The following is a 23459-nucleotide window of genomic DNA, read 5'->3' as shown; positions in this document are numbered from 1 at the left end:
TCCTAGAGATTTATCCTGCAATAAAATACGATATATTGAAAGACAAACATTTGAATCACTACCATTTTTGCAGTATATGTAAGTTACAAATATAACTTTATTACATTTGGAATTTTTATAAAACTTAATTATAAACCTCTTTGCTATTCATTTTGAAATATGATTAAAATTTGACCAGTAGAAAGGTACTAAAATTATATAGCAAGTCCTTTTTGTCTCTAGCAAAGATTAGTGTGAGAATTATTACACAGATCATAGTGAATCATCAGAGAGCAGTGGTTCTCAACTGGTGTGATTTTGTACTCAGGTGACATTTGGTAATGTCCAGAGACACTTTTGCTTGACAAAACTGTGGTTGTGCTCCTGGCATCTGGTGGGCAGAGGCCAGAGATGCTGCTAAACATCCTGCAAAGTATAAGACAAACCCCCACGGCAAAGAGTTATATAGTCCAAAATGTCGATGGTACTGAAGTTGTGAAATCCTGTTCTAGAGAAATGAAGATCACTTAACACAGGTATTTACTGAGCGTTCACTGTTTTGTAGCTAATGCACCACATGTGCAATGTTAAAGTATAAACCATAAGCCAGTATCTTCCACAGTGAGATTGCCTTAGTGCACAGAGAAAGGATTGAGGTGATGTTCCATCCTATGTAAATTAGACTCACAGCAAATGATAAATGTTCTGAAATAATTTTTTTTCCTTTGGCTTATGTCTTTTTTTGTAGAAATCTGGGCTGCAATTTAATTACAAAACTGAGCCTTGGAACATTTCAGGCCTGGCACGGAATGCAGTTTTTACACAACTTGTAAGTGAAATAGAAGATGAATACGTGTAAACAACTATTTTGTATAAAAACTCATACAATTATTGGTTAGCTGGGTATAAGCCCATTATGAACTCTGAAAAGTGTGTCTTAAGATCCATTCATTTTTCTCAAATGGGGAAACTAAGGTACAAAGTGGCCAAGAGACTTACACAGCTTATATATGACCTGCTCTGCTTATCCTAGTTCTGACCTATGGCATGGGCAAGAAAAGCCATCAAACAAGTGACCCTCAAATTAGCCTTGTTGCTGGGCGGGTGGCTCAGGCCTGTAATCCCAGAACTTTAGGAGCTGAGGGGGGCGGATCACCTGAGGTCAGGAGTTCAACACCAGCTTGGCCAACATAGTGAATCCCCATCCCTACTGAAAATACAAAAAAATTAGCTGGGCGTAGTGATGCAGTTTTTTGCTCCCTGGAGGACTTTGTGTTAAGCTTTCTTCCTTGCAGCTAAATGTTGCAGACATTTAAGCAGTTTGAAACTCTGCATATGAGCAGGAATCAAAGTTAAATCCAAAGTGTAGGGCTGGGCGTAGTGGCTCATGCCTATAATCCCAGCACCTTGGGAGGATCACTTGAGGTCAGGAGTTTGAGACCAGCCTGGCCAACATGGCGAAACCCCATCTCTACTAACGATACAAAAATTAGCAGGTCGTGGTGGCAGGCGCCTGTGATCCCAGCTATCGGGAGGCTGAGGGTCGAGAATGGCTTGAACTCCGGAGGTGGACGTTGCAGTGAGCCGAGATTGTGCCACTGCACTCCAACCTCCCCTCCAGGCTGGTCTCGAACTCCTGTGACCTCAGGTGATCTGCCCACCTTAGCCTCCCAAAGTGCTGGGGTTACAGGCGTGAGCCACCAAGCCTGGCCAAAATGGTGTTTATGTTAAGCTATTGTGCAAAAAAAAATTTTGTAAAGAAAATACGTCGCTCTATTTTAATTCCATATACTTTCCTGACTACTCTTCTACCATAAGTGCAAAAATTCTATGATTTCTCTGTATAACATACCCAGCAAATCAGAGTGGGTATATTCAATGGCCTGAAGGGGACTTTAGACTCAAGGTGAAGATTCTCCTCTACATCTGACTTTAGAAAATACTTTCCACCTTTCTTGTGGTTCAGAAATCTAGTTTCACACAGTTCATTTTGAGGTAGAGGGACGTGTTCAGGATGTGTCTGGATTAGAGCAGCAGTTTCTGCAGATGCTCCTCTCTGTCTTCATTAATTTGCTGATGCTCAACTTAGGGAAGAGACACTGAGGGTCTGTTTTTCTTTTGCCCTCACACCAGAGAACAGGCTCATTAGGTCCCTCCACCAAGAGGTTTGGGTAGCATCAATACAAATGTCTTAAACTCACCACCTTTACTAAGCACTTTATAACAGTGGGAGTCCCACATCAGAATCTGGTGGCCAGGAGCGGTGGCTCATGCCTATAATTCCAGCACTTCTGAAGGCTGAGGTGGGTGGATCACCTGAAGTCAGGAGTTCGAGACAAGCCTGACCAACATGGTGAAACCCCGTCTGTACTAAAAATACAAAAATTAGCTGGGTGTGGTGGTGGGCACATGTAATCCTAGCTACTCAGGAGGCTGAGGCAGGAGAATCACTTGAACCCAGGAGGCAGAGGTTGCAGTGAGCCAAGGTCATGCCATTGCACTCAAGCCTGGGCGACAGAGCAAGGCTCCAACAGAGATGGGGTTTTACTACGTTGGTCAGGCTGGTCTGGAACTCCTGACCTCAGATGATCCACCCGCCTGGCTTCCCAAAGTGCTGGGATTATAGGCCTAAGCCACCAGGCCCAGCCAATAAATGGAAACTTTAACTCAAAAGAAGGAAGGAAGGAAGGGAGGAAGGGAGGGAGGGGAGGGAAGGGAAAGAAGGAGGGAGGGAGGGAAATGAAGAAAGAAAGAGAAAGAAAGAAAGAAAAGAAAAAATTGTAAAACCATAAGGTTAAAGTAAACCTTTTTTCTTCATACAGAGTAAGCACGTGAGTTCAGATTACAGCTTTGCTTCTTCATAGCTTGGTGACCTAGGACAAGTTATGTAACCTCTCTGTGCCTCAGTTTCCTCATTTATAAAATAGGGCAATAATAATATCTACCACATAAGGTTATTATGAGGATGAAATGTGAAATGCTGATCACAAATACGTAGCAGCCTAATAGATACTCACTGTAAGAATTATTATTTTTATAATTTCTGCAAAAGTACAGTGATGATTCTTGGGTTAACCTAAAGCGTGATTTTCTTTTATTTCTTCCTGTTTCTTTTCTTTTTCTTGTTCACTTTAAAGAATTAAAAAGAAAATAGATTCCAGCATTTTGGAATAAAAATTCACATCAAAATGAATTTATTCATTTTATTGACAGATAAACAAAATGTCATTTGTTTATTCAATAAACATTTATTAAATCCCTAGTAAATTTCAGACATCATACCAGGCACAGGGATGACAATGACAATAAGATGTGGTCTCTGCCCTCAAGGAGCTGATAGCCCGGGAGACTGACAAGTAGACAGGTGGTTACATGCAGTGTAACGAAGGCTGTGATGTCATACAGGAAGACAAGTGGGAGTGTGTGATGGGAGTATGGTTTTGACCAGTTCCTCCTCTTAGATTTATCCCTTTTTCTTTGGGTATAAAGCAAAAGAATTGGTCCTATTTTTTTTCCTTAACTGTGCAAATTAAACCATAAATTTAAAAAACTTTATAAAGATAAAAGGCAAGCAGTCAGGCGCAGTGTCTCAGGCCTGTAATCCTAACACTTTGGTAGGCTGAGGGGGGTGGATCACCTGAGGTTAGGAGTTGGAGACCAGCCTGTCCAACATGATGAAACTCCGTCTCTACTAAAAATACAAAAATTAGCTGGGCATGGTGGAGGGCAACTGTAATCCCAGCTACTCAGGAGGCTGAGGCAGGAGAATTGCTTGAATCCAGGAGGTGGAGGTTGCAGTGAGCCAAGATGGAGCCATTGCTGTCCAGCCTGGGTGACAGAGCAAGACTCCATCTCCAAAAAAAAAAAAACCAACTTGAATTATGGATGAACAACTTGAATTATGGAGGACACTAGAAATAGTGTTTCCTACAGAGTCAGGGCTTCCTACCAACATCGTCATTTCTAGGGTTTTTGACCTGAAAAGTTCTGTGGCATATTTTTTCTTTCCTATCCACTTCTTGTGGTTTTTTTTTTTTTTTCTATTTCTTCCCTGCTTTCTCTCCTCTACTTTATCTTCTAGAGACCTAGGTAGTTCCCAAAGGAATAGTGCTTCATGGAGTCTAATGGTGATTTATTATGTAAAAGCAGAAAATTTTTTTTTTTTACCTAAAAGTTCCATACCAAAAAATGAATATAGACTTTTTATGCAGTTTCACACATTGAAAATGCAGGTAATTTTAATTTCATTGCATTTTTCAGAATTCTCAATCGCAATCCTCTGACTACTGTCGAAGATCCATATCTCTTTGAACTGCCGGCATTAAAATATCTGTAAGTACTATAGTACTCTCATGAGTCATGAGATGATTTGTGCTTTTTAAATTTGTCATCAAAGATAAAGTATTTTGCATTTAGGCTAAAAAGTCATAATTTAAATTTTAACTGAGTTATTGAAAAAAGTTATTGGCAAATAAAAGGATTAAGAAAGGATGTATAATGGTCAAGACAGCCAGCGGGGGAAGAGATTAGTGTTGAAGAAGCCGTATAGATTTGGAACATGTAGACACATGGAGGAATATTACTTAACCAAGAAAGCAAAGAGAAATAAGTGTTCATTATTCTAAAAAGGAAGAAAAGAGTAAATCAAGATGGTTGAATGCAATATGAAATGAGAAGTAAGATAATGGTAAAAAAAAAAAGTGTAAGTTCTCTTAAATATCATTAATTTGATGATGTAGATCAACTTAAATTTCTTTAATAAGATCTCTCTGGAATTTTACGGCAAATAAACTATTGAAGTGGCTTGTTTTATAGAGAAGCCAAAATAGAAGTAATCACATGTCCTTGAATTATCTTTTGAAGTACAGAATTTTGTAATGGGTTCATATCTTGAATGTTTCGGCTTTCTTCTTCAGAGACATGGGAACAACACACATCACACTTACAACACTTAAGAACATTCTCACGATAACTGTTGAACTGGAAAAACTGTAAGTTATTTTTTCTTAGATTTATTTTTACTTAGTTGGTTTTTTAGGTTTGTTTTATTATTTTCTTAAGTCAGGTTTATTGAGATTTAATTTTCATATAACATTCACCCTTTATAAGTGTATAGTTTGATGAGTTTTGACAAATGTGTAGTTACATAACCACCACCACATTCCCAATATAAAGCATTTCTGTCACCTCAGAAAGGCCCCTCATTTCCCTTTGTAGGCAATCCCTTCCTCCCACCATCAGCCCCTGTTAGCTACTAATCTGATTTCTGTTCCTATAGTTTTGTCTTTTTCGGAATGTCTTATAAATGAAATCATGTAGCATGTAGCCTCTTGTGTTTGACTTCTTTCACTTAGTATTGTTTTTTATTTTTTTTGAGACGGAGTCTCACTGTCACTCAGGCTGCAGTGCAGAGGCATGACCTCAGCTCACTACAACCTCCGCCTCCCAGGTTCAAGTGGTTCTCCTGCCTCAGCCTCCCAAGTAGCTGGGATTACAGGTGTGTGCCACCATGACCAGAAAATTTTCATATTTTTAGTAGAGATGAAGTTTCACCATGCTGGCCAGACTGGTTTCGAACTCCTGACCTCAAGTGATCTGCCTGCTTCGGCCTCCCAAAGTGCTAGGTGTGAGCCACCTCGCCCGGCCTCACTCAGCATAATTTTTTTTGAGATTATGCTACCATCCATGTTGTTGCCCCTATCAGTACAGCTGGCCCTCCATATCTACATGTTCCTCGTCCATGGATTCAACTAACCATGGATGGAGAATATTTGGAAAAAATAAAATATATAAAATAATACAACAATAAAACAGTAGAAAATTTAAAACACGGTACAATTATTTACATACCATTTACACTGTACTAGGTATTTAAAGTATACCCGAGGCTTATGTCATTTATTATATCAAGTATTATGTCATTCCATATAAAACATTTCAGCATCTGTGGACTTTGGTATCTGCAGGGGGTCCTGGAGCCAATCCCCTGCAGACACCGAGGGACAACTCTTCACTCCTTTTTATTGCTCAGTAGTATTCCAGTTGTGTGGATGTATCAATTTGTTTATCCATTCATCAATGTATAGACATTTGGGTAGCTTCCAATTTTTTGCAATTATGAATAAAACTCCTAAAAACACTCATATACAGGTCTTTGTGTGAACCAATGTTTTCATTTCTTTGGGTAAATACCTAGGAGTTGGATTGTTCACATGCTTAGTGTATATTTAACTTTTTAAGAAACTGCTGAACTGTTTCCTAAAGTGGCTGTGCCATTTTACATTTCCACCAGCTTTGTATGAGAGTCACAGTTGTTCCACATCTTCAGCTTTTTTTTTTTTTTTTTTTTTTTTTGCAACACAGTCTTGCTCTATCCCCAGGCTAGAGTGCAGTGGTGCCATATCGGCTCACTGCAACCTCTACCTCCTGAGTTCAAACAGTTCTCCTGCCTCAGCCTCCCAAGTAGCTGTAGGCACCCGCCACCACACCCAGCTAATTTTTATATTTTTAGTAGAGATAGGGTTTCACCATGTTGGCCAGGCTGGTCTTGAACTCCTGACCTCAATGGATCCACACCCCCTGGCCTCCCAAAGTGCTGTGGTTACAGGCGTGAGCCACCATGTCCAGCCCAGCAGATATTTTTTTGAGACAGACTCATTGCTGGAGTGCAGCAGCAAGATCTCAGCTCACTGCAAACTCGGCCTCCCAGGTTCAAGTGATTCTCCTCCCTCAGCCTCCTGAGTAACTGGGATTATAGCCACGTACCACCATGCCCAGCTAATTTTTATATTTTTAGTAGAGATGGGGTTTCATCTTGTCGGCCAGGCTGGTCTCAAACTCCTGGCCTCATTTGATTCACCTGCCTTGGCCTCCCAAAGTGCTGGGATTACAGGCGTGAGCCACCATGCATGGCCCAGCCCAGCAGATTCTTATATTTGAGTTTTTAAAGAAATGTTCACCTTTCTACTGCTAGATGTGTAGTGGAATCTCATTGTGGTTTTAATTTGCATTTCTTTAATAGCTAGTGATGTTGAATGTTCATGTGCAAATATCTTCTTTACTATACTGTTCAAATCTGTTCCCATATTTTAATTGGATATTAATATTTTTATTGAGGCTTTTTTTCCCTGTTATCCCATTGGAGATTCATTATTATTGAGTTTTAAGAGTGCTTTAGGCCAGGCATGGTGGCTCACGCCGGTAATCCCAGTACTTTGGGAGGCCAAGGCGGGTGGATCACAAGGTCAGGAGATCAAGACCATCCTGGCTAACACAGTGAAACCCAGTCTCTACTAAATACACACACACACACACACACACACAAACACACACACAATTAGCCGGGCATAGTGGCGGGCACCTTTAGTCCCAGCTACTTGGGAGGCTGAGGCAGGAGAATGGCGTTATCCCAGGGGGTGGAGCTTGCAGTGAGCAGAGATCATGCCACTGCACTCCAGCCTGGGCGACACAGTGAGACTCCATCTCAAACAAAAAAAAAAAGAGTGCTTTATAGATTCTAGATACAAGTCTTTTCAGGGACCAGGTACAGTGGCTCATGCCTATAATCCCAGCACATTGGGAGGCTGAGGCAGGAGGATTGCTTGAGGCCAGGAGTTTTAGACCACCTGGGCAATATGGTGAAACCTTGTCTCTACCAAAAACATAAAAATTAGGCAGGTGCAGTGGTGCTCACCTGTGGTCCCAGCTACACGGGCAGCTGAGGTGGGAGGATTGCTTGAGCCTGGGAGGTCGAGGCTGCAGTGAGCTGTGATCGCCACTGCACTCCAGCCTGGGTCACAGAGTGAGATACTATCTCAAAAATTAAATAAGTAAATAAATAAAAACAAAAAACAAGGCCTTATAGATATGTGTTTGGTAAATATCTTCTCTCAGGTTGTGGTTTGTCTTTTCATTCTGTTAAAAGTGTTCTCTGGCTGGGCATAGTGACTCACACCTGTAATCATAGCACTTTGGGAGGCCGAGGCAGGTGGATCACTTGAAGTCAGGAGTTCGAGACCATCCTGGCCAACGTGGCAAAACCCCAATCTCCACTAAAAATACACAAATTAGCCAGTTGTGGTGGCCCATGCCTGTAATCCCGGCTACTCAGGAGGCTGAGGCACAAGAAGTGCTTGAACCTGGGAGGTGGAGGTTGCAATGAGCCAAGATTGCACCACTGCACTCCAGCCTGGGCAACAGAGTGAGACTCTGTCTCAAAAAAATAAAGAAAGAAAGAAAATAAATAAGTAAAGTTTTGTGAAGAGCAGAAGTTTTTAATTTTGATCAGCTTTAAGTTAGCAATTTTTTCTTATATGGCTTGTGCTTTTTTGTTTCTTACCTAAGAAATCTTTAAGAACCTGTTGTTTAATCCAAAGTGGAAAAGATTTACTCTCTATGTCTTCTCCCAGAAATTGTGTAGTTACATTTAGATCTATGATCCATTTTGAGTTAATTTGCATATATGGTGTGAGGTTTATTGTTTTTTTGTTTTTTTGCAATTTTATTTTTATTTTTTGGAGAAATGAGGTCTCACTGTGTTGTCCAGGCTGGTTTCGAACTCCTGGCCTCAAGTGATCCTCCGGCCTCGTTCTCCCAGAGTGCTGCAATTATAGGCATGAGGCATCATGCCTGGCCTTCTTTGTAGATATAGGTATAGATATATATCTGTCTATATCTATATATATCTTCACCAGGTGTGATGGCACACTCCTGTAGTCCCCGCTACTAGGGAGGCTGAGGCGGGGGTATCGCTTGAACCCAGGAGGTAGAGGTTGCAGTGAGCCAAGATGACACCACTGCACTCCAGCCTGGGTGACAGAGCAAGACCCTGCCTAAAAAAATATATATATATACTATATATTTATATATATAGTATATATTTATATATGTATTTATATATTTCTATATATATTCTCTATATATTTCTATATATTTTTTATATATTTCTATATATTCTATATATATATATGTATATATATATATATATATATATTTCTGCAGGGCCCTATTGTGAGTTTGTTACACAACTTACTGCAACTTAAATTGTGCCACCACCACCCCCCACAATATGGCAAGCTAAATAGAAACTCAGTTATGCTAAGGCTGGTTGAGGGCACTATGCAAGATTAGCATGGAAAGGGCCCTTCATTTGGCACTCTGCTCCGTTCATTTTTGTCAGGTCACTTTCTTATCTTCACCGGGCTGTCAGATGTGTTTTACTGCTCTAGCCTCACTTTCCTCAGCCTCCTGCAGCATCTTCCCTGTAAGCTACATCCCTTCCTCTCTGGATGAAGTCCTCTTCATCGACCAACTTTCTCACTTAGTTCTCTAAGATAGTGAGGATCTGTCTGCTTTCTTCTTGACCATTAGTGGATAGGAAAAAAAATGCTCTGATTTTCTGTAACCATTTGTCACCAAGGCCATAAAGACATTGAACTAATTTCCTTATTGGAGTTCATTATTGGAAGTCTTGAGGAGTTTACACATTTATCTACAAAGTAAGTAGGCCAGCTCATTTGTCTTGGCTCATGTGTAATCCTTAAAGCGTATTGAAAAATTACTATTCTCAAGTAAGGATAATGTATATCTCAGGTCACTTACAGTCTCAAAGTTTTGTCAGTATACTTTAAAACAATCCTGCGAACAGATCTAGATTGAAGGAGACTGAAGAATCATGAACTCGAGGTGGCCCCGGGGCAGGCGCAGAGCTGGCAAGGACGTGGTGGGGCCCCTGAGGCGTGCAGAGGGTCACGCACCTGGGAGCCTGTTACTGGCGCGGTCCGGGCGGGAGGTTCGGCGGCGGGAGGCAGTCTGTCGGTTGCAGGGCTGAAGAAGCAGTTCTACAAGGCGAGCCAGCTGGTCAGTGAGAAGGTCGGAGGGGCTGAGGGGACCAAGCTGGACGATGACTTCAAAGAGATGGAGATGTCATCAGCAAGGCGGTGACGGAAATGCTGGCAAGGACCATCAAGTACCTGCAGCCCAACCCAGCCTCGCAGGCTAAGCTGACCATGCTCAACACGGTGTGCAAGATCCAGGGCCAGGTGAAGAACCCCGGCTACCCGCAGTCGGAGGGGCTCCTGAGCGAGTGCCTGATCTGCCACCAGAAGGAGCTGGGCAACGAGTCCAACTTCAGTGACGCACTGCTGGATGCCGGCGAGTCCATGAAGCACCTGGCAGAGGTGAAGGACTCCCTGGACATAGAGGTCAAGCAGAAGTTCATTGACCTCCTCCAGAACCTGTGTGAGAAAGACCTGAAGGGGATCCAGCACCACCTGCAGAAGCTGGAGGGCCGCCGCCTGGACTTTGACTAAAAGAAGCGGCAGGGCAAGATCCCCGACGAGGAGCTGCACCAGGCACTGGAGAAGTTTGAGGACTCCAAGGAGGTAGCAGAAACCAGCATGCACAACCTCCTGGAGACCGACATTGAGCAGGTGAGTCAACTCCGGGCCCTGGCGGAGGCGCAGCTGAACTACCACTGGCAGGCCATGCAGATCCTGGACGAGCTGGCAGAGAAGCTCAAGCGCAGGATGCGGGAAGCTTCCTCACGCCCCAAGCGGGAGCATAAGCCCAAGTTCTGGGAGCCCTTTGACCTCGGAGAGCCTGAGCAGTCCAACGGGGGCTTCCCCTGCACCACAGTCCCCAAGATTGCAGCTTCATCCTCTTTCCGATCTTCCGACAAGTCCATCCGGACTCCTAGCAGGAGCATGCCGCCCCTAGACCAGCCAAGCTGCAAGGTGCTGTATGACTTCCAGCCTGAGAACCATGGGGAGCTGGGCTTCCATGAGGGCGACGTCTTCACGCTGATCAACCAGATCAACGAGAACTGGTACCAGGGCATGCTGGACAGCCAGTTGGGCTTCTTCCTGCTCAGCTACATGGACGTGCTCATGCCTCTGCCCAGTGACTCACTGGTGCCCCCGCCCCGCCCCTCCATCCACACTGGGTGGCACCCCCTGCCAGGTCTCCTGCCTTCCATGGGCTCCTGCTGCCAAGGCGGTGTCCAAGCCTGCCGGCGCCACCCAGGCCCGGGCCCTTGAGGTACTCCCTCAGCAGGGAGCCACACTTGGGTGGGAGGCTTATCTGGGTGGGTGGGGACGCTTGTTTACACTAGCGCTGACCCCCAACGGTGATGGCTCCCTTCCTCACTCCATGGCGCCGGCCTCCTCCCTGCTCCCCAACTCCTCACCCAGCTGGCCCAGACGGGGCAACACTAAGGTGCTCTCAGAAACACTAATGTTCCTCCAGGGCAGCCCCCACCTCCGTCCTGACCCCATGGGGGCCCAGCCCACAGCCTACCCTCGAGTTCCACGGCCTTAACAGGCTTGGATCGAGTGTCCCTGTGGGGTGGCTCAGAGACAGGACCCTGGTTTTAAATCCCCCCACAAGCCTGCTCCTGGCGATGAACCCTAGCCCCACTCCAGGGCCACAGTACCCCAGCCTCACACATGCACTCCTTCTCCCCAAGGCCAGGGCAGAGGGCCTCACTGTTTCCCTGGCCTGCTGTCAGCTTGCAGCCAGGAGACAGAGGCCAGCTGGGATCTGCCCCACCTTCCCCCCATACCGCTCCCCTCAACCAGGACAGAGAACATGGCCTCCTCTAGGGCCCTGCCTCCCAAGCCTTACCCTCACACACCAAGTACCTTTTCAGCTTTTTAACTGCCCCCAGCCAGGCCCACGGAAGCCTGTGTCACTCTGGCACAAGCTGCCACCCCCAGCCACCTACACACCCCCCCAGCACACCTCGCACGGGACCACAGCCCCAGCCGTGCTGCTAAGGGCCAAGCACAAAGGCTCCAGTGAGCCAATGTTCAAGCCCCTGGTAGCCAGGCCTCCCCTTGCCGAGCCGCTGCCACCCCACCCTGTGGGAAGTGGCCCCAGCCATCTCCTCTAGACCACGGCAGGCAGCCCCGGGGTCCCCAGACCCCTGTCCAGGCCAGCATGTCTGCAGCCCCGACATCTGCTTCCTCTGTCGCCCAATCCAAAATCGACGAAATGGAGGGTCCTCTGGGCTGGGCCACATTCACATTCCCTTCCCCCTGAGGCCCAGCGAAGCCTCCGGACCCCAGGCTCTGCTCTGCACCCTTGTGGTCAGCAGTACATGAAGGGCACAGACACCCTGGCAGAGATGAGCACACAGCCTTGGGCGGCACGGTTCAGGGCAAACTGAAATGTATGCCCGAATTTTGTAAACAGAAGTATTAAAGGTCTTTCTACAAAAAAAAAAAAAAAAAAATCATGAACACAAAATGCAATGTCTGATGTTTGATTGGATTCTGAATTTTTTAAGCCATGTTATGATTGGGACAATTGTGAAAATGTGTATATGGAATGCATAGTAGGCAATGATAATATTAAGTTCCATTGGGTGATGAGAGTCTTCTGGTTATGGAGGAGAATGCCTTGGTTCTTAGGGGCTGCACACTGAAGTCTTTACTGGTGAAGGGTCATTATGTCTGCAACTGACTCTCAAATGGTTTGTCCAGAAAATGTATAGACATACACACATGGAAAGGAAATGTGGCAAAGTATTAGCTACTGTTGATTCCAGATGAAAGTTATACAGGTGTTCGTTATACCATTTGAAAATGCTTCCTAGCCATCCTAAGCCTTAAAGGAAAAAAAGAAAATGTTTAAAATCAAAAGCTGGGGGCAGGAAAAGAATAACAAAACCTTTGGGCTCATGCCTGTAATCCCAGCACTTTGGGAGGCCAAGGAGAGGGGGTTGCTTGAGCTCAGGAGTTTGAGACCAGCCTGGGCAACATGGTGAAACCCCATCTCTACAAAAAATACAAAAATGAGCCAGGTGTGGTGGCACGCACCTGTAGTTCTAGCTACTCAGGAGGCTGAGGCGGGAGGATCACTTGAGCCCAGGACACAAAGGCTGCAGTGAGCCGAGATTGCACCACTGCACTCAACCTGTGTAACAGAGCGAGACTCAGCCTCAAAACAAAAGAAACATCTTTGTGTCAGAGTTAAGGTTGCTATATAAGTAAAATGCTAGGTTATGGTTCTGGGTACATTCAATCTATATGAAGATCAGAGGCTTCTATTGGACCCAAAGGAATACGAGTCACTTGTGATTATTCCTCTATAGATTTGAAAGATGTATCAGGCCAACTTACTGGATGCAGTTTTAATTTAAAACTCCATACATCATACCCCCAACTCACAGACTTCATGTATCCATTGAATACTCTTCTGTTTCCACAGTCTTAATGTGGCCCTAACAAAGTCATCCTTTTAGAGGACTCAAAAGAGGCCCCCCTACAACTTCTGTAATGTAATATTTACAGTAGTTAACATTTATTGATCACTCACTGTGTGCCAGACATTTTTCAGGTAGGGATTCATTTAATCCTCAAAACTCATTTGAGGTAGGTACTATTATAATGACAAGGCCAAGGAACAGAGATTAAGCAATTTGCCCAAATTTACATTATTCACAGAGCTGGGATTTAAGCCTAGTCTGGCTGTGGAATCTGTATTCTTAATGACCATGCTATACTGCTTAAGATTAACCTTGAGAATTTATTCCAGTTACAGAGATTGTTTTTATTTCTCTGAAACTGCCCCCAAGAAGCCATAACAATAAATTAATCAATTATCTTGGTTATCTCTTTTGCCCAAATTTATATTTTGAAAAAAATTCAAACATGCCAGAAAGATGAAAGACTACTACAGAATCCAGTCAAAGATCAGGCACTGCATGTCATGTCTTCATTTCCTTTAATCTAAAACATGCCTCTACTTTTTTTGATCTTTCATGACATTGGCATTTTTTAAGAGTCAAAGATAGTTGTCTTGTAAGTTGTCCCACAATCTGGATTTCTCTGTTTCCACATGAGATTCAAGTTAAGCATCTTTGGGAAGAATACTGCATAGGTGACGTATCTTTCCTGCCTCATGACCCCAGGTGGCTCATAATGCTAAGTTTGATCACTTGTTTAAGGTGATCTTCCAGATCTCTCCACTGTAGTTATTTTGCTGGGTGTGGTGGCTCACACTTGTAATCCCAGCACTTTGGAAGGCCGAGATGGGCAAATCACTTGAGTCCAGTTTTAGACCAGCCTGAACAACAAGGTGAAACCCTGTCTCTACTAAAAATAACAAAAATAAAAAACTAAAATTAGCTGGGGTGGTGGTGCAAGCCTATAGTCCCATCTACCTGGGGGGCTGAATTTGGAGGGTCACTTGAGCCCAGGGGGTCGAGGCTGCAGTTAGCTATGATTTTGCCACTGTACTTCAGCCTAGGTGACAGACTGAGACCTTGTCTCATAAAAAAATAAAAAATAACTTTTCCCTTTGGTAATTAGTAAAAAATCTGTGGGGTGGTACTTTGAGATCAGTGAAGATCCTGTTCTCAAATGTCTTTTTTCACCCAACTCCATCAGTGATAATCTTTGTCTGAATCTATTTTTATTACATTGGTGGTTGCAAAGTGACACTTTTTAAAATTCTGTCATTCCTTCTACATTTATTAGCTAGCATTATTTCATTAAAGAACAACTCCCCCTCTTTTAAAATATCATTCTTCATGGATTTTTTATATATTATGTTGTAGCTTATTGTTGTTATTCTTTTGAATGCTCAAATTGTCCAGATTTGGCCAATGCAATCTCTGTTATTTTTTTTAACCCCACAATCCAGGTTAAGCTGAGCTATTTTTAATGCCTAGAGTAATTTCTAATACTTCCCACTCCCAACAGGAATTGAGAAAGGGCCTTCAGAAGTTGGGGGCTTATTCAGACTCTTCTTAGAAGTCTACCTTCTTCCTGTATACTTTCAGCCCAAAGTGAGACTTTTGAGTCGGGAAGAGATACCTCTGAATTTAAACTACTGATCAGTGTCACCCAATTCTAATCCCAACCACCTTTATTCTAGGCATACCATACTCACTGCCATGCTTACCCTTCAGTTGGGCACCTGTGTCCTCCTTCCCATTGGCCTTCTGGTTCCTACCCAAGTGTCCAGTCCACGGGTCTCAGTAACACCTCTTTGCCCAGCCCTGTGGTAGCGTTGGCTGCCTCCTTTACCTACTCAAGTAACCGCTTTACCACTAATTTATTGTTTTGTGTTTTCATCTATAGGATCTTACCTAGCCATATGGTCTGCTGCCTCTGCCAATTTAAAAATAGCATTGAGGCTGTCTCCAAGACAGTCAAGCTGCATTGCAACACTGCATGTCTGACTAACAGCATACATTGTCGTGAGTCCAAATTGCCTGGTGATAAATTGTTACATTATTTTAAGTATTTGTTTTTAAATTTTTATTTTTAATTGATGAAATGTTAAGCTGATGATATAATTGTTTTATTTACTCAGTCAGATTTCAAATCCCTCAACTTCTGAATGACTCCCTTGCTGGGAGTCAGGTTCTCAGTTATTATTACAAAATTTAATAATGGAACAGTTCCATATGCATAAAGGACCAAGAGAAAGAAATGGGAAGGCTAGGGAATAACATTAACATCCACACACTGTGTACTGTGCTCTCTGCTTGGTGCTTTGCCCCCAGTGATAATTTCTTCATATAGTGCAATGTAGTTTGTAAGCTGGTTTTATATCCGTGAGGTCTCAAGTACTCTCTGCCTTTTAGGACAGATGTAGATCCGGTTTTGTTTTTGTTTTTGTTTTTACAGTTTTATAAGAGTAGAAGTGATGCTGTTTTATTTGAAGCCTGAGAGCTTCTGGTTCCATAACCAGAAATTGCTACCTGGCTCTTCTATTGGAATGGAGGGCTTTTCCATTCTTAGTCCATCCAACTCTGAACTTTCTCTGAATCTCAAACCTTTCTATTCGCAGAACAAATGCTCAAGTTTTTTCAAGAGTTTTTCTGTAGATTAGGTTTATTAGCACCAACTTCATGACTTCTAAAATGTGACTGCTTGAATACAGGTATCTACCAGTGATATGGGGTGGATAATTAATAATGCTTGGCTACTTCTATAAAGACAGTGTTGCTTATTTTTCAAAACTTTTTCTTTTTTTTTTTTTTTTTTTTTTTTTTTACCAATTATATTCTTCCCTTCTCCCCAAGAGGTGGGCAGAAAAGCATTGTTAATCTCCTTTTACAGGTGAGGAAAAACAAGATCAGAGGTGCTAAGTGCTATAGCCTAGTGCCAGGTCTTCTGTCCCCAATTCTGGGTTCTCCCCAAGCCCATGTTTCTCCTTTCTCACAATCTTTACTTCTTCCGCTGACCTTCAGCACCACCCAAAATACTTTTAATTCTGGAAAAGAAGCCCAGCTGCACACTGGCACACTTGACCTTCATGCAGTCAGAAGCTTTGGATGGTTCCCCATCCAAAATATTAGAGATGAATGAAAGTGAAGTAGGCATCTGACAAAAGTCACTTTTTCCCTTCTGCATTTAGGACCTCAAGTAATGTTTATCCAGAAACTGCTACCATACCATAGATTCATTGTATATTTAACAACATAGGCATACAATCTGGCAAATTAAAAATCTCTTAACCTACACCCTGAATCCCTGCCCAAATTTAAGAAAAGAACTAAGGTGGACACAGTGTTTTTTTCCATGTCACATCCTCTGTGATGGGGCTATGATATGTGGGAGCAGAGAATGGGGTGGGTGGGTGGAGCACATGCCAGATGAGGATCTATCAGCAATGGGAGGGGGCATCCACTTTAGCATCTCCACCCTGCTCCTCTCAGAGGACCGCCTTTCATTGCATTCAGCTGCGATGGTAGCAAGAACACAGGCACACTGAGGATGAGGAGAGTGGGAGCCTTGTGCTGTCTCTGCATATGAGGCAGGACAGCACAGGGTATGGAGCAGTCTGCAGAGAGGCCAGTTCATCAGCTCATCAGGGAAGCACTTGTCTTCCACCTTGGGCTTTGACTGAGCCATGGGCAATTGGCCCCTGGGGATCAACGGAATAATCCTAAGCAGAGTTACTCTATGTCACACTATGGAATGTTCCAAGTAGGTGGCCATGTTTTCAAAAGATGTCTTTTCCTCCTTTCGTTGTTGCCATTTGATAGGTTTAGGTTTGGGTGTATGTTTCTCCTCTCTGAATGGCACTCGAATGTTTGCTGACTCTTACTCTGTGTGACTGGGGCATACAGCTATGGACTGAGTATGAAAGATGATCAAAGATATTTCATGATCAAAGCAGTCTCTTCTTTTCTGACAGCTGAAGAAGCATCTGTAGGCAATCCAGAAGGAGCGTTCATGAAGATGTTACAAGCCCGGAAGCAGCACATGAGCACTGAGCTGACTATTGAGTCGGAGGCGCCCTCAGACAGCAGTGGCATCAACTTGTCAGGCTTTGGGAGTGAGTAGCTAGACACCAATGACGAGAGTGATGTTAGCAGTGCACTAAGTTACATCTTGCCTTATCTCTCACTGGGAAATCTAGGTGCAGAATCAATGTTGTTACCGTTCACTGAACAGCTATTTTCAAATGTACAAGATGGAGATAGGCTCCTGAGTATTTTGAAAAACAATAGAAAGAGCCCCTCACAGTCCAGCCTTCTAGGTAACAAATTTAAAAACCAAATATTTGAAAAAAAAATTAGAAACTGTGCAACCACAGGAAAACAGCCTGGCAAAGATTCAAAGTGTAGGCAAAAACCTGCAGAGAGTGAACAGAGTCCTCACAGGCCCAAGGAGCATCCAGGAAAGGCACTTCAAAGAGATGGGAAAGCACAGCACTAGGAAAGAACAGGATGCCCAGGCATTTGTGGACAATGCTGCCAAAGGAAAAAGGCTTGAGGGTCCAGCCCCGAGGGAGCTGGAACAGCCTCACATAGTGCAGGGGCCTGAGAAGGTAGTGGGAAACACCATCTACACCAAGCCTTCATTCACCCAAGAGCATAAGGCAGCAGTCTCCTCTGTGCTGAAACCCTTCTCCATGGGCGTGCCTTCTGCCTCTAGCCCTGCAAAAGCCCTACCTCAGGTCAGAGACAGATCGAAAGACAGCCTACACCATTTTAATTTTAGAAATGGCAATGGCTAGAGTGAAAAACATGAAGGCTGCTAAACCAATCGCACATTCCAGAAAAAAATACCGCTTTTATAAAACTCACTCCCGTGTGGCCCACAGAACACCCAAGGCCAAAAAGATTAGAAAGTTTAGAAAGGGCAGTTATCTCAACAGACCGATGCTCGCAAAGAGGCCGCTGTTCTCTGCAGCGAAGAGCCTCATAAATTCGCAAGGGGTTTTTTCATCCTTAGGAGACCTGAGTCCTCAAGAAAACCCTCTTCTGGAAGTAGTTGCTCCTTCAGAACGTTTTATAGAAAACACTAGTGTAAAAGACACAACTAATGTAAAAGACACAAAAGAGATGTGTTCAAAGACACATCTCTGAAAACACAAACTACAATCATCCTCCTGAGGCAGTTTCCGCTGGGACTGCATTCAACTTAGAACCAAATGTTAAACAAACTGAGACAAAATGGGAATACAACAATGTGGGCATTGACTTGTCCCCTGAGCCCAAAAGCTTCAATTACCCATTGCTCTCATCCCCAGGTGATCAGCTTGAAATTCAGCTAACCGAGCAGCTACGGTCCCTCATCCCCAACGAGGATGTGAGAAAGTTCATGTCTCATGTTATCCGGACCTTGAAAATGGAATGTTCAGAAACACATGTGCAAGGGAGCTGTGCCAAGCTCATGTTGCAAACAGGCCTCCTGATGAAGCTTCTCAGCGAGCAGCAGGAAGCAAAGGCATTGAATGTAGAATGGGATACGGACCAACAAAAAACAAATTATATTAATGAGAACATGGAACAGAATGAACAGAAAGAGCAGAAGTCAAGTGAGGTGAGGACCACACAGAAACATGAGACCCAGATTTCCCATCATTTAGCATATGCCAGGAAAGTGCCCACATAGGAGAACCTGGGACTCCCAGGCCATAGCTTGTCTTGGCCATGTAACTTTGGCCATGACAGTGATCTCCCACTTTGCTCATGTAGACAGTGAAATAGATTAGGGCACAAGATGAACTGTAGGCCGGGGGTGGTAGCTCATGCCTGTAATCCCAGCACTTTGGGAGGCCGAGGTGGGTGGATCACTTGAGGTCAGGAGTTTAAGACCAGCTCGGCCAACATAGTGAAACCCTGTCTTCACAAAAAATACAAAAATTAGCTGCGTGTGGTGACACGTGCCTGTAGTCCCAGCTACTCAGGAGGCTGAGGTGGGAGGATCACCTGAGCCCAGGGAGGTTGAGTCAGTAGTGAACTGTGATCGCACCACTGTACTCCCACCTGGGTGACAGAGTGAGATCCTGTCTCAAAAAAAATAAAAAGATCAAAAGAACCTGTAAGCTACTCAACTGGAATACTGGGGTTTTGAAAATTTAGCTTCCATTCTCTCTCTCTTTTTTTTTTAATTGTTCTTTCTTTTTTCTTTTTTTTTTTTTTTTAGCTCATGAAAGAAGTTCCAGGATATGACTATAAGAACAAACTCATCTTCGCAATATCTGTGACTGTAATACTAATAATTTTGATTATAATTTTTTGTCTTATAGAGGTAAGGACAATAATTAATTCAGGTTTTCAGAATACAATCCTGTGTTTGTGTGGATTCAGAATCCACAAACTGAAAACCAATGTCACTTTCCCACTTGACATTCTTCTTCTGTCATTTAAGGCTGAGGTGTGCTTTGTTCTTTTACTGCAATGTATATTCCAGGATTTTTAAAGGATCCTCGCTTCCAGGAGGTCTCTGTGAAATAAAACCAAGTTAATCCCACTAGACTATTTTAAGAAGTTAAGTTGATATAATAGCAAAATTTCTCCCACGCAAAACTATCTCAACAATTGGATGTACTCACTGAGTCACCCCTTACTCTGCCACTAATTTATTTCCTTGTTGCTTAAATGATGAGAGACATATAATCTCCACCCTCACGGAGTTGTCATCACCCTGGAGAGGAAGAAGACAGCCAAAAGAGAGAAGTATTGTCTTGTAGACTTACTAGATTCACATAGAATCATCCTTCTCCAGTGTGTAAGGTGTTGTCTAAATAGGTCCAGTTAAAGAACTACAGGGTAGCCATTTTTAAAAAAAAATTTTGGCCACGTTTTCAAATTCACAGGGGAGGGGGAATGTCTCATACTCCAGCCCTCCTGAGCCTAGGCCCTCTGTGAGATGTGTCACCATTTCTTGGACACCATATGAGACATTCCCCCTCGGATTAGAGATGCTCAACCTGCATCAACAAATCTAAAGCCTGCATCTGGCTACCCTGGGGCGAGTCCTGTTTACAGTGCCCATTCCTGGAGCTCGCCTCTTTTTGCCTTTTGTTTGATTATGTGATGTATTACTTTTCCCAGCAGGCCAGTGCTAGCATACTGGAAGAGGGATTTAATAAGCTGGCACCCTTGATGCTATGCTCCTAATCCAACCTTATTTGCCTCATTGGCCATTTCCATTATGGTGGCAACCCTCCATTCCAGCCACAGCAGCCCCTCAGCGTCCCCCAGTCACACCGTCCCCATTGCTGCTTATCTGTGCCTTTGTCCATCTACAATGCCCTTATTTCACTCTGCCTGTGGGAGTCCTGTGAATCTCTCCAAAGCCAACTCAGTTCATCTTTCTGCTTGAAACCTTCCCTGAATAGGCCAGGTGCGGTGGCTCACGCCTGTAATCCCAGCACTTTGGGAGGCCAAGGCAGGCGGATCACAAGGTCAGGAGATCGAGACCATCCTGGCTAACACAGTGGAACCCCGTCTCTACTAAAAATGCAAAAAATTAGCTGGGTGTGGTGGCGGGCGTGTGTCGTCCCAGCTACTTGTGAGGCTGAAGCAGGAGAATGGCGTGAACCTGGGAGGTGGAGCATGCAGCCAGCCAAGATCAGGCTGCTGCACTCCAGCCTGGGGGACAGAGCGAGACTCTGCCTCAAAAAAAAAAAAAAAAAAAAGAAAGAAAGAAAGAAAGAAACTTCCCTGAATATTCCAGCCCTCCTGAGCCTAGTCCCTTTGTGAGATTTGTCCCCATTTCTTGGACACCATATGAGAGACTTCAGAGGCTAAAGTGGGAGGATTGCTTGAGCCTGGGAGGTCGAGGATGCAGCGAGCTGTGGTCATACCACTGCACTCTAGCCTGGGCAACAGAGCGAGACCTTGTCTCAAAAACAGCCACCACCAAAAACTATCTTGGGATTTGAATAGGATTACCTTAAATTTGTAGATAAATTTGAGAATTGACATCTGTACGACATTCTAGAACATGGTATCTCATGTCATGAATTCATTTCTTGTTAATGTCTTTCAGAAGAGTTTTAGGGTTTCCATCATATAGATCTTACACATCTTTTGTTAGATAACAGATCTTTGTATTTTTGTTCCTAAATACTTCAGACATTTGTATTGCCATTGTAAATGGGATCTTTCTTCCATTTTCTAGTTAGTTATTGGTGGTACATCTGAAAAGCAGTTGAGGTTTGTGTGCTGCTCTCTTGATTTTGTTTCTAGCCACCGTACTGAATTCTCATATTACTTCCAGTAAAATCTTAGTTGATTCTCTTAGGCTTCTTTGGCTAACATTTATTATTTTATATGCAAATAATGACAGTTTTGTCTCTTCCTTTTCAATACTTACACTCTTTCCTTCCTTTCCTTTCTTTTTTTTTTATTTCTCAGGGCCTTGTTGTCACCCAGACTGGAGAGCAATGGTGTGATCTACCTCACTGTAACCTCAAACTCCTGGGCTTAAGGGATCCTCCTGCCTCAGCTTCCTGAGTGGCTGGGACTACAGGCAGGCAGTGAATTTTAAAACTTTTGTTGTAGAGACAAGATCTTGCTATGTTGCCCAGGCTGGTTTTCCTGCCACTTTAGAGCAGGTTTCCTTTTTTTTCATACTTTTAAGAGTTTTTTATTAGGAATTGTCTGTTGAATGTTAGCTAAAACAGTCAATAAAATGCGTTAAGTACCAGCTGCATGCAAGACCCTAAGTTAGATACAGTCAGCCCTCTTCATCAGCAGGTCCACATCTTCAGATTCAACTAGATAAGGCTGAATATTTGAAGAAAGAAACAATAAAAATACAATTAGAAAGTACAGTATAACAACTGTTGCCATTATACAATATCTATACATTTTATTAGTGATGACCTAAAGTACATGGAACCAGGCACGGTGACTCACACTTGTAATCCCAACACTTTGGGAGGCCAACCTGGGCAGCATAGTGAGACCTTGTCTTTAATAAAAATAAAAATAAAAAAATTAGCCAGTGTGGTGGTATGCACCTGTAGTCCCAGCTACTCAAGAGGCTGAGGTGGGCAGATCACTGGAGCCCAGGAGGTTGCGGCTGCAGTGAGCTGTGATTGTGACACTGCTCTCCAGCCTGAGTGACAGAGGGTGATCCTGTCTCTAAGTAAGTAAATAAATAAAGTATATGGGGGGGGGGTGTGTGTTGGTTATATGCAAACACTGCACCATTATACGTAAGGGATTGAGCATCCACAGATTCTGGTATGGTTTGGGGGCGATATCCTAGAACCAGTCCTCTGCAAGGTAGCAAGGATGACTGAACTGTGGAAGAATCAAAGCACTCTTAAACAGCATACAATTCCTGTCTTCAAAAAAGTTATCTCATCGGGTAGATGAGACTTAAAATGAATAAAAGGAATGAATACACATTGGAGATAGTGGTTGTTGTGATAGATAACCTTAATTGTGTTTTCTTCCAAAACAGGTGAATGCACATAAAAGGGCATCAGAAAAATACAAAGACAACCCATCAATATCAGGAGGCTGAGCACGAGTTAAAGCATGTGGATGGCCTGGAGCCATGTTTTAAAAATTGTTATTAAATATTGGTTTTTTACGTAAATCAATGAAAACTTTCTTTACTTTGTGGTTGTGTTCCTCAAAATGAGAATTTTTAACAATAATAAAAATAAAGCTTGTTAGATCATTTTTAATGGTAATAAATTGGTTACTGAAGATTTGACTAAAGAGAAAACTAGGCCAATCTAAGTAGAGTCCAAATGAAGTAGAAAGTCCATAGAGAACAGGCAAAAAGGAAGTTGTGGAACCACAGACAGTAAAAGGAAAAAATTGGCCAGGCGCAATGGCTCATACCTGTAATCCCAGCACTTTGGGAGGCTGAAGTGGGTGGATCGCTTGAGCCCAGTTCAGGCAACATGACAAAACCCCCATCTCTACAAAAAAAATGGTCAACATGACAAAACCCCCAATGTCTACAAAAAAATACACAAAACACATGAGCCAGGGGTGGTGGTGTGCACTTGTAGTCCTAGCTACTTGGTAGGCTGAGGTGGGAGTATCGCTTGAACCTGGGAGGTGGAGGTTGCAGTAAGCTGAGGTTGAGCTGTTATACCCCAACCTGGGTGACAGTTGAAAGAGTGAGACCCTGTCTTTAAAAAAAAAAAAAAAAAGGAAGAAAGCAAAGAAAAACAAAATTTATTTTTGTGACAAGGTCTCTTTCTGTCTCCCAAGCTGGAGTGCAATGGCATAATCATAGCCCACTGCAGCCTCAAAC

General features: G+C 43.4%; 1 protein-coding gene and 1 pseudogene across 1 annotated transcript in view; both read left to right on the top strand.

Annotated features, from left to right (window-relative positions):
* The window catches only part of LOC107969203 (leucine-rich repeat-containing protein 37B), a 32331-nt gene extending 9453 nt beyond the window's left edge, over positions 1-22878 (top strand). Inside the window, 9 exon segments of the mRNA XM_024350387.2 lie at positions 7-78; positions 728-808; positions 4240-4311; positions 4896-4970; positions 15066-15184; positions 17134-17274; positions 18475-18767; positions 19374-19478; positions 22650-22878. Of these exon segments, the coding sequence (XP_024206155.2) occupies positions 7-78; positions 728-808; positions 4240-4311; positions 4896-4970; positions 15066-15184; positions 17134-17274; positions 18475-18767; positions 19374-19478; positions 22650-22712 (1021 nt within the window). The 3' untranslated portion in view covers positions 22713-22878.
* LOC107969578 (endophilin-A2-like) lies at positions 8441-15059 on the top strand (annotated as a pseudogene).
* Positions 22879-23459: the final 581 nt, after the last annotated feature.

This window comes from Pan troglodytes, chromosome 19 (genome assembly GCF_028858775.2).
Source record: "Pan troglodytes isolate AG18354 chromosome 19, NHGRI_mPanTro3-v2.0_pri, whole genome shotgun sequence".
NCBI lineage: Eukaryota > Metazoa > Chordata > Mammalia > Primates > Hominidae > Pan > Pan troglodytes.
Note: the sequence above shows the minus strand (reverse complement) of the source record. Positions and strands in the feature narration are given on the sequence as shown.